Raw genomic sequence first — 14,017 nt, forward strand, 5'->3', positions numbered from 1 at the left:
TTAAAAAAAAAAAAAAGATTTATTTATTTATGCATATAGAACTGGAGTACAGGCCAGAGGTGTGGGGTGGTGAGAGGCTTCACCCGAGACAGTGGAGAGCAGAACAGGCAGATCAAGGAAACACTGCTGAGGGGAGCAGCTGGCGGGTCAGGAGAGGTCTGCCTCGCCATGTGGTCACCTCAGGGGCAGGCAGGGATCAAACTCATGCTGAAGTGGTTTTAGCTTCTTAGTGCTGTGCTTTAACCCGCTGCGCAACCAGGGAGGGCCCGCTAATACGTATTTTAATACTTGTTTACATGTATACAATTTCTGCATCATTATTGATGGATGATAGGGACGGACCTATCCATGCCAAATGTTTTTGTACCAGTTTATATGCATGAGAATTACTGTTGCTCTGCATAGTTGCAGGCACTTGGTATTGATTAACTTGAATATTTGTCAAGTGATTGTTACATTAAATTTTCTAGTGGGTTTTAAGAAGTGGTTGTGTTGCACATTCCAGCCATTCCACTCTTAGGAATCTACCCAGAGAACACAAAAACTTAATTCAAAAGGAGCCCTGCAACCCTGTATTTATTGCAGTACAATTTATAATAGCCCAAATATGGGAACAACCTAAATGTCCCCAAACAAATGAATGGGTCAAGAAGATGTAGTATGTATATACACAACAGAATACTGTTCAGCTATTAAAATACAAACTCATGCCACAATTTGTGGCAATATGGATGGAGACAGGAAGGGTTGATGATAAGTGAAATAAATCAGCAGGAATAAGATAAGTATTGAGTGCTCTCACATACAAGTGGAATATAGAAGAACCAAACAAAGCATCAAAGACAAACCCTGAAAACTGACCATAGACATGAGGCATCCAGGATGGAGGGGAGGATGGTGGCAAAAAATAAGGGTGGGGTGTGAGCACAGAGTGTATGGTAGAGTGGACTATGGGTGCTTTGTTGGTATGAGAACTATGTGACTATACTTGGGGGAAGAAGTCATGCACTGTCCAAAAATTAACAGTGACATAAGAGAAAAATACCACATTTTAAAAAATAAAATTTTACTTGTGGTTTTAATTTGCATTGCCTGGATCACTCATTGCATAGGGCATCTTTTTCTATGTTTACTGACCATTTCTTCTGGAAATGTCTTTTTCTTTGTGTCTTTCTTTCTATTGCATTGTTTGTCTTTTCTTAAGGTTTTTTGGAGTTTTTAAAAAAGAGATCTTTTTACACTAATCCTCAATGTCATAACACCAGTCAGGTAGTAAGATGAGTAAAACAAATTATTTCCTTTTTGTGAGGATGTTGCTAATTTAAGTTAGGGGATGCCTAGGTTGTTGGAAGGTCTAAATGAAAATTTTTTTCACTTCTTTTCACCGTTAGGTTTCACTTTGAGGGACTTGGAAACTCTTCCCTTTGGAATTGCTCTTCCTATCAGAGATGCAATTTATCATTGTCGAGAGCAACCAGCTTCAGACTGGCCAGAAGCTGTCTGTCTTTTGATTGGACGTCAAGATCTTTCCAAGCAGGCCTGCGAGGGAAACTTACCCAAAGGGAAATCTGTGAGTTCAAAGTTGAGTTTAAGCCACATTAAGTCAAAGTGGAAGTATTCATTTTCCTTTTCATCTTTTGGCAAGTTTGCAAATTACATTTTGTATTATATGTCATATGAATCTTCAGTTGGACAAGTCTTATTAATTGTAAATTAAACATGAAAACAGGAGAATTTGTGAGTGCCCTATCTTGTTTGGACCTTTCTTTGTTCTTTGTCAGGACAAGTGCTATGTCAGTATAGCAGCTACCATGACTTTTTCCCATATGTAACGTATTAGTAATTATGCAATTAATACATAGAAAAAGTGAGAACATAAGACCTTTAATTTAAATAACATATAACTTTTAAATACTTTTTTGATGGATTTCTTGAATTTAATCTTTTTAAGTAGACTAAATACATCTGCTTAATCACATAAACTGAAACCTCAGGTAAAATAATTAGTTATTTTGCAGGAAATGGGGGCACTAAAATTATCTTCCCTGAAATACTGTCCTTTCTGAATTGTCAGATTGATGATTGTTCAGAAATGGGTTCTAAGGAGTCTACAAGTAGAGAGTGAGATACTCACTGGAACTATTAAAATATATTCTAAATCTCTTATTGAAGAGAATGATAGCATTGTGTTACCCTGAGGATCAAGGAGGACATTATCACACTCTTGGGAACTTTGTGTTCTTAAGAAAAACATTGCAAATTCAGCTCAGTTCTTAGCCTTTGAATCTAATATTTATATCTAATCAATATATTATAATCCAGGTAAAATATAATCAATATATTTATAATTCAGGTTAAATCTTAGGCTACTAAAGCTTTTTTGAAATTTGTATCAGAATTGATTGCTAACATCAAAGTTGCCCAGTGGGTCTGTGACAGGAGTTGTTTCCATGCAGACCTGATCTATAGTGGGGTTGTACCAGCACATCTCCTTTTAATCTGCTTTTAAATAATGACTCGTAATGTTGTCCTATTTTAAACAGGAAACCAAATTTTTTGCCAAAAATACTGTGTTGAAGTCTGAATTATTTGAATTGATAAGGCTCATATTAAAGTACCTGCTGAGTTTATGAGGACAGAATGATAAAGAATTTCACTTTCTTGCTCCATTCAATTCCTTCTTTTTTAAAATTTTTATTTGGAACATACTTAGGGGAAAAAAAGTAAAAACCAGTCATGATCATTTTTGTCCAGCTCCCTCTAACCCTTGATTATATCTTTTCTTTTTTATCTTCTGCTTATATTAGTAAGAGATATTATTTTAATTAATTTGGGCTCTTTAGTGAATGGGGTTAAAATTCCACTTGCACTAATTGTTTAAATTTTAAAGTGCTTAGGATATAGGTAATTTTTACAATTTATTGAGAATGTTTCTTGCAGTAGAATCAGCCTTCTGATTTATCCTAAAGTTAAATTTCCCCCCCTCAACTCAATAATGGATGTTTCCAAGTGGGCAGTATAATTGTACTTTCAAAAAGGAGTTCTAGGAGTCCCAGAGTATATTGGAAATTGAAACACTTTTGGAGAAAAAAACCGTTGGAGTATTTTTTCATAGACATCCTATCCTCATGAAACATCATCCCCTGTGTGCTTGTTTTCAGTAAGTGCATGTTGACTGGCTTTAAAATTATTATTACAATTAAGTCTGTTACTCAGGTGCTCTCATCAGATGTTCCTTCAGGAACAGAAACTGAGGAGGAAGATGATGGCATGAATGACATGAATCAGGAGGTTATGTCATTAATATGGAGTGAAGATTTAAGAGTACAGGATGTGCGGAGGCTTCTGCAAAGTGCGCATCCTGTCCGCGTCAATGTAGTGCAGTACCCAGAACTCAGTGACCACGAGTTCATCGAGGAGAAGGAAAACAGGTGAAGGAAAGCACATTATCTCTTGCAGAGGTTTATTTATTTATTTTTTAATGCTAAAAACCCTGAAGATACCTTATAAAGTACCATGCATTTTACTTTTCACCCAGCCCCAGTAAATCATGTATATTTTCAAAATCTTTTAACATTTGATAACTTTAAAAAAGGCTAATTTAAAACCATTTTGCTAAGTCAAGAATTTTCAAAGGAAACACACCTCTTTCTTGTGTATCTTGATCACGAAAATATTTTGAGGTGTTTTTTCTTTTATATTCACATTTAATACAGGGTTTTTTGTTTTTTTTTTTTTTTCTGATAGGATAGGTAGTATTTACTGTCTTTTCTCCTAACATCTATTCTTTGGTAAATTGCAAGGCTCTGTGTTGAAGTCTGAATTGTTTGAATTGATAAGGCTCGTTTTAAAGTACCTGCTGAGTTTATGAGGACAGAATGATAAAAAAATTCACTCTCTTCACTTTCTTGCTCGTTCCTTCCCTTTTAAAATTTTTATTTGGAATATACTATGACATTCCAGAGCCCTTGGAATGTCCTTTTTCTTTATCTGTCCTCTTTATCTGTGCTGTTTCTACCATCTGTTACTCTTTCAATACTGGTTTCTAGTTCTTAACTTTATTATGGTACAGTACTTTACTGTGGTACTGTTTGAAGGGTAGGGTCATCTATATTTCATTACAGGCTGTTGAAGATCTGAGTTTGTTATAATCTGTCATTTTTTCCTCTCCATATGCACCCATGTGTTATAAATGAGGAGATGCAGAGAAGTTGAGGGAGACATTGAGCTAGAATATGGGCTTTGGAGCCAAGCTGGTTCACGATCTACTCAGTGACTTTACATAAATTACTTGACCTCCTGCTGCTTCAATTCATTGATTTTTCTGAACCAACTTATTTTTACTTTTTTTAACATATCTGAATACAAAATATGAACATCAGTTAGTAGGTGTTACAGTTTAATTGGCAGTTTTTTTTCTTCCTTAGTACCTTGTAATACTATGTTGCATCTTATAATCACTGACATTCTAAATAGAAGCGACATAGTATTACTGATTTCATTATTGTATAAGATTTATTCAAGAAATATTTGCAATCCCAATAAAATTTAGAAAAGCTATTAAGCAAAAAAAGAAAAAGATGATCTATGGTATGCAGACTCCTGGCCTTATTCCAAATTGATGTGGGACATTTTTCCCAAAAAATCTTAGGACAGGAAAAGTTTCCTTTTTAATCAGACAGGCACCTGTATGTGGATACAGTTAGAAAAAGAGTTTGACTTGGTGAATATCTTGCCTTAGCCTCTGAAATTCCTGTTTGATTTTGTATTGTTAAAGGAGCTAAAAGTAATGTATATTTTCACACACAAACTAGGTAAAGTGTAGTGTATTTGTCTTAGAATATATCCCACAGAAGCCATTTTAATCTCGATCATAACTAACATATATGCTACTAGTCCTGCATATCTTGTAAGTAAAACTAATTTTGCATTTCTCTAGAGATACCATGAAATCCACTCACTTCTAGTGTAGCAACTTCCTTTCCTTCCTTGTATACAGGCCATGGAGATATGGCACTTCTGAAACTGTGCTGGCAAAAGGATAAAAGGAGGGTTACAGATGAACAGAACTCAGTTAGACTGAAAATAACATGGTGGGGAAACCTGAAAAGTATATATTTCCCTTTGAGAGGGTTATCATCAATTAGAGTAGAATTACTGGTTTCTTTTTTTGGACTTAGGGTGAGTTGGCTTTGTTTTTAGGCAGTTGATTTTCATTCAAACCAAATATGACATAAAAGAAAGGAAACGTGTTTGCCCCTTTGAGTCTCTAATTGGAACAAGAGGATTAAAATGAAAATAAAGGTTTGGATAGTTCACCCACATCTTTGTATGGATTTACTTTGATGTGACTTCTAATACATAACACTGTCTTTAGAAGCACTTGCCTACAGATTACATTCCAGTTATGTTTTGCTTAAAAACTATTCATGGCCCTCCCTGGTGGCGCACCAGGTTAAAGCACTGCACTAAGAAGCTTAAGCCACTTCCACATGAGTTCGATTCCCGCCTGCCCCGGAGGAGATCCACATGGCGTGGCAGACCTCTCCTGCCCGCCCGCTGCTCCCCTCAGCAGTGTACTTCATCGATCTGCCTGTTCTGCTCCCCATTCTGTCTCTGGTGAATCCTCTCACCCTCCGCATCTCTGGCCTGTACCCCAGTTCTGTATGAATAAATAAATAAATCTTAAAAAAAAAAACTATTCATACTGATGTTTATTTTAATTATAGATTGCTCCAGTTGTGTCAGCGAACTATGGCACTTCCAGTAGGACGGGGAATGTTTACTTTGTTTTCCTACCATCCTGTTCCAACAGAACCATTGCCTATTCCTAAATTGAATTTGACTGGTATGTTATATTATGTTTTCATTAAGAAAGGAAAATTATCAAGTATTTGTTATTAGTTATTTTGGATTCTTATTTAAAACCAAAGAAATGTTCTATTCCATGTGATTTTTAATGTTGTTAATAGCTACAATCCTGGTTATCAAAACTCAAATAACAAGCTGAATTAAATATTTTTACTTCCAAAATTCATATTTGGTCTTATATTGCTTAAAGGAATTATATGAATTATAGTGTATTTTAACTTAGAAATAAGTTAAAAAGTAGAAGTTATTTTAACCTTAACTATAACATATATAATATAACATGTATGTATAATATGCATATTGTATATATAATATGTATATACAATTACACACAGAGTAATATGTTGGAAAACATAGCCATCTTGAAAGGGAAGTAGAATATAGCCCTTAGCTTATTTTCATTTTTAATTAGGCCATTTCAGGATATATAAAAGTGTACAGGGAAAAACTTAGAAAGGTATTATTGGTAATGGTAAGAATATTGAGCTTTAAATAATCTTAAAGTATAATACATAATTAAAAATATGCAGTCTTAGAATGTCTTTTGTCCTATAAATATATGATCATTGTACAAATACAAGAAATTGGCAACAAGGAAAATGGTCATTTATAGTAGTAAAAAGGACAATGATTTTAAACAATTGTGATTTTTCACTTTGTCAGTTTTGACTCGTGTAAATTTTAAGTATTCATAGTAATCTAATATTTTTTCAGGTATTATGGGGATAATTTTTGAATGTAGAAAGAATAATATCTGTTCTCAAAATATGAATTTAACAATTTTGGTTTTGTGAATTTTTATTCTCTCAATTTAAAATTTTGTTTGTGTGAATAGGGCGGGCTCCTCCTCGGAACACAACAGTGGATCTTAATAGTGGAAACATAGATGTGCCTCCCAACATGACAAGTTGGGCCAGCTTTCATAATGGTGTGGCTGCCGGTCTGAAAATCGCCCCTGCCTCTCAGATAGACTCGGCTTGGATTGTTTACAATAAGCCCAAGCACGCTGAGTTAGCCAATGAGTATGCTGGTTTTCTAATGGCCCTGGGTCTGAATGGCCACCTTACCAAACTGGCTACTCTTAATATCCACGACTATTTGACCAAGGTGAGAACTTGAACTTCCTACACTGCTAGTTTGTCTCACTGGGCAATTGTAGTAGCTCCTAATAGTTCTGTACATTCTTCTTTCATTCTTGTGTCTCTAAATTCAGTCCTCTCACCACAGACAGAGTAATCTTTCTTAAGTATAAGTTGGAATATAGCACTTTCCTGTTTAAAACTATATAATGATCTTCCATTACTCTTAATGAACATTCTGAGAGCCTGTGTATCCTACTCACCTGTCCAGTCTTACCTTATATTACTCTTTCCTTTGCTTCCCACACTCCAGTCATAGAAACTGTGCATTTTAACTCCTTGGTAAACTAAACTTTTCACCTCAGAGTTTTGCATACCAGTCTCTTGGCATAAACTCTTCCAATTTTATGCCATAAAAGAATCATCTAAAATACCCAGTTCAGTGGTTTTTAGTATATCTAGAGTTGTGCATCCATTATCAAACATTAATTTTGGAACATTTCATCACCCCATAGGAGAACTTCATGCCCAGTAGCGGTTGCTTTCTCTCCTCCTTCCCACTTCAACTCCAGGCAACTGTTGCCCTGATCTTTATGTATTTGCCTGTTCTGAACCTTGCATATAAATGTTTTTTTTTTTATTACTGGCTTTTTCAATTGCCATGTTTTTAAAGTTCGTCTGTAATTATGCCATGTATCAGCATTTCATTCCTGTTTGATGCTGGATATGCTGTTATGGGAATGTACCATATTTTGTTCTTCCATTCATCAGTTAACCAATATTTGGGTTACTTGTGCTTTTTGGCATTTATGAATAATGCTGCTGTAAATATTTATATATATGTTTTCATATGGACATATTTTCATTTCTTTTCGTCTATTTCTAGGAGAACATGTTTTGGGCCATACGGGTAACTCTTTGTTTAAATTTTCAAGGAACCACCAATTTTACAGTGTGGCTGCTTAATTTTATTTCTTCTTTTCTAGTCTGGATATCATTTATTTATTTATTTAGCCTAAATGTTTTGGTGAAGACTTCCATTACTGTGTTAGATAATAGTTGTGAGAGTCCTTCTATGTGTAATATAGAGAAACCAAACTGAAGGTCAAGAAAATATCAAAACTAGCAAGCTAACCATAGAACTGAGGCATACAGCAAAGAAGGCAGAGGCAGGGAAACGGGAGGGAGGAATGCGAGGGAATATGGTGATGGCTCATGGGTGATATGGTGGCAGGAGAACTTTGGGAACTGTAACGATGTAAGAAAAAAAATTAATAAGAAAAAATAGTGGTGCGAGTCGTCCCTTGCCTTGCTTTTCTGCTCTTAGAGGAAAGTCAGTTTTTCCTCACTGATATGACACTGGCTTTGGGTTGTCACACATGTTCTTTATTATTTTTAGGTATGTTCCTCCTCTACCCACTTTGTTGTGAGTTTTTACCATAAGTGAATACTGAAGCTAATCACATGCCCTTTCTACATCTATTGAGATAACTGTGTGCTTTTCATTCTTCATTTTATTGAGTGGATAAATCATATTGATGAATTTGTACAGTTGAACCACTTGATTGTGGTGTGTCATCTTTTTAATATGTTCTTGAATTTGGTTTGTTGAGAATTTTTATATCTAAAAGGTTGTGTGTTTTGATAATGACTTAAAGTTCCATTCTATTTTCTATTTTAGGGTCATGAAATGACAAGCATTGGGCTACTCCTTGGTGTTTCTGCTGCCAAACTAGGCACCATGGATATGTCAATTACTCGGCTTCTTAGCATTCACATTCCTGCACTCTTACCCCCAACATCTACCGAACTTGATGTTCCTCACAATGTCCAAGTGGCAGCAGTGGTTGGGATTGGCCTTGTATATCAAGGGACAGCTCATAGGCATACTGCAGAGGTTCTGTTGGCTGAAATAGGTATGGCATTAATAGTGCTGTGTCTTCATAAACATCTGTTCCCAATCCACAGAAACAAAATAAAAATGATAGTCAAATTATGAAAATTAAGGATAAAACACAGAATGAGCTGATACTAATAAAATAAAGTAAGTAATGTTTTCCAAGGCTGATGTGAACATGCTGCTTATCCTGATTTTTAAAGTTGAGTCATGATAATTTATCATTTTTTTAATCTTTCAAATGGGATTATATTGAATCTGTTGTTCTTATACATCTTATTAGAAAGTTACCTCTTAATACTTCTGTGTGTTGGGGTTTTAAGAGACTTAGCTTAACTGTGTTGTTTTCTATATTACAGGACGGCCCCCTGGTCCTGAAATGGAATACTGCACTGACAGAGAGTCCTACTCTCTAGCTGCTGGGTTGGCCCTGGGCATGGTTTGCTTAGGGGTAAGCACAAACTTTACATATTTAATGAAATAAAGGTATTTTGTTATGAGAATTATTAATAATTTGAGTATTAACTCATGTGTAATAGTTATTTTATTGGGGGAAAATAAACCCCAAAATGCCCAGCTTGAAGTTAGGTGTTTATTTGTCATGGGTTATGTTTTATGGGTTTTATTTTGTGAGATTTTCATTCATATGTCTGTTTTTTCATTGTCAGCATGGTAGTAATTTGATTGGTATGTCTGATCTCAATGTGCCTGAGCAGCTTTATCAGTACATGGTTGGAGGTCATCGGCGCTTTCAAGCAGGAATGCACAGGGAGAAACATAAATCTCCAAGTTATCAAATCAAAGTAAGTTCTTATCAAATCAACGGATCAAAATCCTGAAAGTTAGGAAGTTTTTTTTAATGCCAACATTTGTAAATATGTTAATTTTAAGCCTAGACTAGTATTCAGAGGAATTTTATAACAGTTCAGAATCCTTTTACATGAATAAACTATTTTTTTGATAGGAAGGAGATACCATAAATGTGGATGTAACTTGTCCAGGTGCCACGCTAGCTTTGGCTATGATCTACTTGAAAACCAATAACAGGTATTGTGTACCTTTCACCCATCCCGCCATCCACGACAGTGAGACTTCCTTTCTGACCTCAGTAGTAAAATGGCATTATTTTGGTATGTTTATTTGCCCTGTTCTAGATCAACCTGATTTTAATTCTTTAAAATACTGTATTATATGGATTTTATCTCAAAATGATATATTTTGCTATTTTAATGATATTTGACAATACAGTTGCCACTTTCTATCATTTCTGTTTTATAGTTGATATAATTGACAAATAATGCCAAATTTCTTTTCATTAATTTTTCCCTGATGTAAGAGGACCATTAAGCCAGAAATACTTGACATTATTCTGTTATTTGTTACCCATTTCTAAAATGGTTTTGGCTTAGTCCCAAACCTTCTACCTTTCAAGCCCCCATTGAGATGAGTATTGAGGCTAGAAAGTAGACCCTTGGGATTTGATCCTCTAATTTTATGTAAAAACAAGTGTTCAAGTCTTCTTAGTTAAAAAATGCAACATTCAAAAATTCAATAAATTTTTCAATGTTGTAAATTTTCTCCTCATAGAAAAGTTGAATTTATGCAAAATCAACAAAGTAGTTAAGAACATATTCATTCATCTATTATTTGGAAGAATGTCATGTTGTACTTTGTGCATGTCAGTACTTTCTTGGCATTGGAGATATTTCAGTGAACTATCTCTGTGAACTATATCACAAAACATACCATAGTAAGATTTTCATATATACACAATAAATATATTAGAAGATGTAAAGTACTAACAACAAAAATAGTGAAGTGTGGAGACATACTTTGAAATCTGTTTTGAGATTCTTAATCTTGCTTTCTGTGTAAGCAATGATGCTTACTCACATTCCTGTACCAACAGATCCATTGCAGATTGGCTCCGAGCTCCTGACACCATGTATTTGCTAGACTTTGTGAAACCAGAATTTCTCCTGCTTAGGGTATGATTCTGCAGTTTTTCAATTCTGTTATCGTGATGAATCTATTGGTTTTGAATTTAAGTTTGCAGTCATTGTTTCTGCTTTTACTGTTAATCCATCATGTATGTAAATTTTTTTTGAAATTTCCAAGTAAACTAGGAATCCCAGCAGTTGTTACTGGTCCTTCATTATTACTTTATTTTATATTATTTTATTATTAGTAAGGATACACTAATACCTGTAAGTGTATAATTAATGACTGGATTTTGACATAATTTTTCTCTCATTAAATTTGTATGTTTTTACCATATGAAGCTTTAAAATTATATAGACAGATAAATGATTTATTATTGCGATCTGCTGTTTTTAATGCTTCTCTTCATCCTGCCAAAAAGATTTATTTATTTGTGCATACAGAACTAGGGTACAGGCCAGAGGTGCAGGGCGGTGACAAGATTCACCAGAGACAGAGTGGGGAGCAGAGTAGGCCTACTGAGGAAGTACACTGCTGAGGGGAGCAGCAGGTGGCTCAGGAGAGATCTGCCGCCATATTGTTTGCCTCGGGGAGGGTGGGGTTCGAACTCATGCGGAAGTGGCTTTAGCTTCTTAGTGCTGTGGCTGCACCACCAGGGAGCGCCGTGATTTTCTTTTATGGAACAAGTTTAAAAAATTCTTTCCAACTCCTCCAAACTTAGATGATGACCAACCCAATTTTAGGTTTTTGTGTGTTAAAATCTAAATATTTTAATAGGTCACTTAGGTTAATACAATATACTTTATTTTATTTTTCAAAATTTCCATCCACTGGGAGTTGATTCTTAAATTGTTCTATTTACTATTACTGATATATAGAACCTGTGAGCTGTGCTTTCTCTAATTTTATCTGTATTGCATTTTTAAGACTCTAGCTCGATGCTTGATTCTATGGGATGATATTTTACCAAATTCCAAGTGGGTTGATAGCAATGTTCCTCAGGTAAGTACTTATAGTAAATACTATTATATGTTGGATAATATAAAATTATGACATCTTGGAGAATTTCCCCAAAATTCTGTCAAATTCTTTTTCTTATAAATGGAAAATTGATGATTACTGTACCTATTAAAAATATAAAAACTTTTGTTTTAAGATTTTGTGTTGACAACAAACTATTGCCTTCCCTTTTAGCCCCAGGCCCCTAGAAATTTTAGTTTTTAAATATTAAATATCCAAAAGTACCCTATTACCTATTCTTCTAAGATGTTATTTAACTTTGTGCCAATTTCTAGTCTGCTATATTAATTTCTTAATTTATAACATATTTACCCAGTAAACCAAGTAGTTAAAAATGAATAGACATTCATAAAAATACCAGATCAATTACTGTAATCAAATATGGGCCTTTAATTATTTGTCCAGTTGTAGTCTCAATTCATTTTTTATTTGAAAATAAATCTGTTTTTCCTTGAGAATGCTAGAGTGCTTCCACTAATATCTTAATAAAAGAAAGTTTAAAAAATGATTGAAAGAATTTTATACAAACATCTATTTTACCAGTTAAATTCTACATTTAATATTTTACTATAGAAACTTATTTAATCGTATATAACCATGTGTCTATCTAATATAACATTTTTTGATAAATTTCAAAGTTGTAGATGGTAGTACAGTTTTCTCTAAATCTTTCACCATGTTATTAACTGAATTCATTATTTTATTTGAATGTTTTTCCTTTTAATATTAAAATTACATATAACAAAATGCACAAATCTTTCATATGGTATACGATTTGAACAATGCATATCTTTGTGAAAACAAACTTGTATCAACGCTTTCAGAAGTTCCTTCATACCCTTTACTATTCTGTTCATTCACTTCCATTTAAAAAAATTTTTTTTTGTGTATGAAGTGGAGTATATGCCAGAGGTGTGGAGAGTGAGGGTATTCACCAGAGACAGAGTGGCAAGTAGAACAGGTGGATTTACTAAAGTACACTGCTAAGGGGAACAGCGGGCGAGACAGGGGATGTCTGCTATGTTGGAACTCAAGCCACTGAGGTGATAGCACTGAGACAACCCCCAGGCACCAGGGAGACCCACACTTCCCATTTTCAAGGCAGCCACTTACCTGATTTTTTTCCCCCAAAATATAATAGCCCAATGTGGAACTTTATATCAGTACAATCACATACAGTATAAACTCTTTTGTATAAGACTTCTTCCACTCACCATGATTTTGAGATACTGTTGAGTTTATTAGTAGTTCATCTTTTTCATTGTTAAGTACTGTTTCATTGGCTTGATTGCTATTTTGCCTGTATGTAATGTGTCATTTAGATATTTAAATAAAAAAATTTTCCTTAGGTATATATTTTTAGTAGGTAACTGATACATTGTGGTTTTCTTTGCATACATTGCATACAAAATGGAGCTTTTGAATCTAAATTTATGTTTCTTGTTAAAAATGTAGGGGAATTTAAGCAGTTACATCTTTAATCAGTTTTTCTGCCCAATCCATATTCTGAGTCAGGGATTCTAATTATCTGTATGTGAAACCTTAGCAAATCATGCCAGTGATCTCTCTAACAACTAAAAGGAAAAAGAGGTATTTCTAAACAACATGCATAATGAGCATATTGACAGTTCAGCTTAGTAATTAATTTAGTGATTAACCTCACCTCTGGTAGATAGGTAGGTTAATACTACAAACATCTGTGAATAAGAAGTGTGTGTCTCTGTTTAGAGTTCTTTCCAGTTGTTTTATTCTTTACCCACTGCTTCCCTGCACTTCTGCCTCAGCTTTACTTTACAGCTATCTTCTTTGTATTTCAATATTAGTGTTCTATTGTTGATCCAGAATACACCCACGTCCTCCAGTATATATTCAGGCCTATTCAGTTATTCATATTTACCCCATCTTAGATTTGTAATTAAATCAAATTCAATATGATTAAACTGTGGGCTTTTAAGGGATTGGTTTGGTAAAGTTTGTTTTCTATAAATATGGCCATGACAGGCAGTATATTAACTTTCAAATTATTACATAGTTGTAACATTAATGTTAATGACCAAGTATTCTTGCTTTGTATCTTGACAGATTATAAGAGAAAATAGTATCTCTCTCAGTGAAATTGAATTGCCTTGCTCAGAGGATTTGAATTTGGAAACTTTGTCGTAAGTCATGTATAATGCAAATGAGTTACCCTAGCATCTGTCTGATAAAT

The 14,017-nt window shown here is 34.3% G+C and overlaps 1 protein-coding gene across 5 annotated transcripts in view; it reads left to right on the forward strand.

Moving 5' to 3' along the window:
* Positions 1-14,017, forward strand: part of ANAPC1 (anaphase promoting complex subunit 1) — a 71,836-nt gene that overhangs the window by 39,904 nt on the left and 17,915 nt on the right. For 4 of the 5 annotated variants that reach the window (XM_012727538.1, XM_012727534.1, XM_012727536.1 and 1 more), the window contains 11 exons: positions 1,392-1,570; positions 3,205-3,431; positions 5,730-5,848; positions 6,707-6,978; positions 8,632-8,866; positions 9,207-9,298; positions 9,516-9,650; positions 9,812-9,894; positions 10,757-10,835; positions 11,716-11,790; positions 13,891-13,967. In XM_012727538.1, coding sequence (XP_012582992.1) covers positions 1,392-1,570; positions 3,205-3,431; positions 5,730-5,848; positions 6,707-6,978; positions 8,632-8,866; positions 9,207-9,298; positions 9,516-9,650; positions 9,812-9,894; positions 10,757-10,835; positions 11,716-11,790; positions 13,891-13,967 — 1,573 coding nt within the window. The remainder of the gene's footprint in view (positions 1-1,391; positions 1,571-3,204; positions 3,432-5,729; positions 5,849-6,706; positions 6,979-8,631; positions 8,867-9,206; positions 9,299-9,515; positions 9,651-9,811; positions 9,895-10,756; positions 10,836-11,715; positions 11,791-13,890; positions 13,968-14,017) is intronic. The other variant, XM_004686111.2, reaches the window with a different exon arrangement.

This window comes from Condylura cristata, unplaced genomic scaffold (genome assembly GCF_000260355.1).
Source record: "Condylura cristata isolate star-nosed mole 26May11 unplaced genomic scaffold, ConCri1.0 scaffold00020, whole genome shotgun sequence".
NCBI lineage: Eukaryota > Metazoa > Chordata > Mammalia > Eulipotyphla > Talpidae > Condylura > Condylura cristata.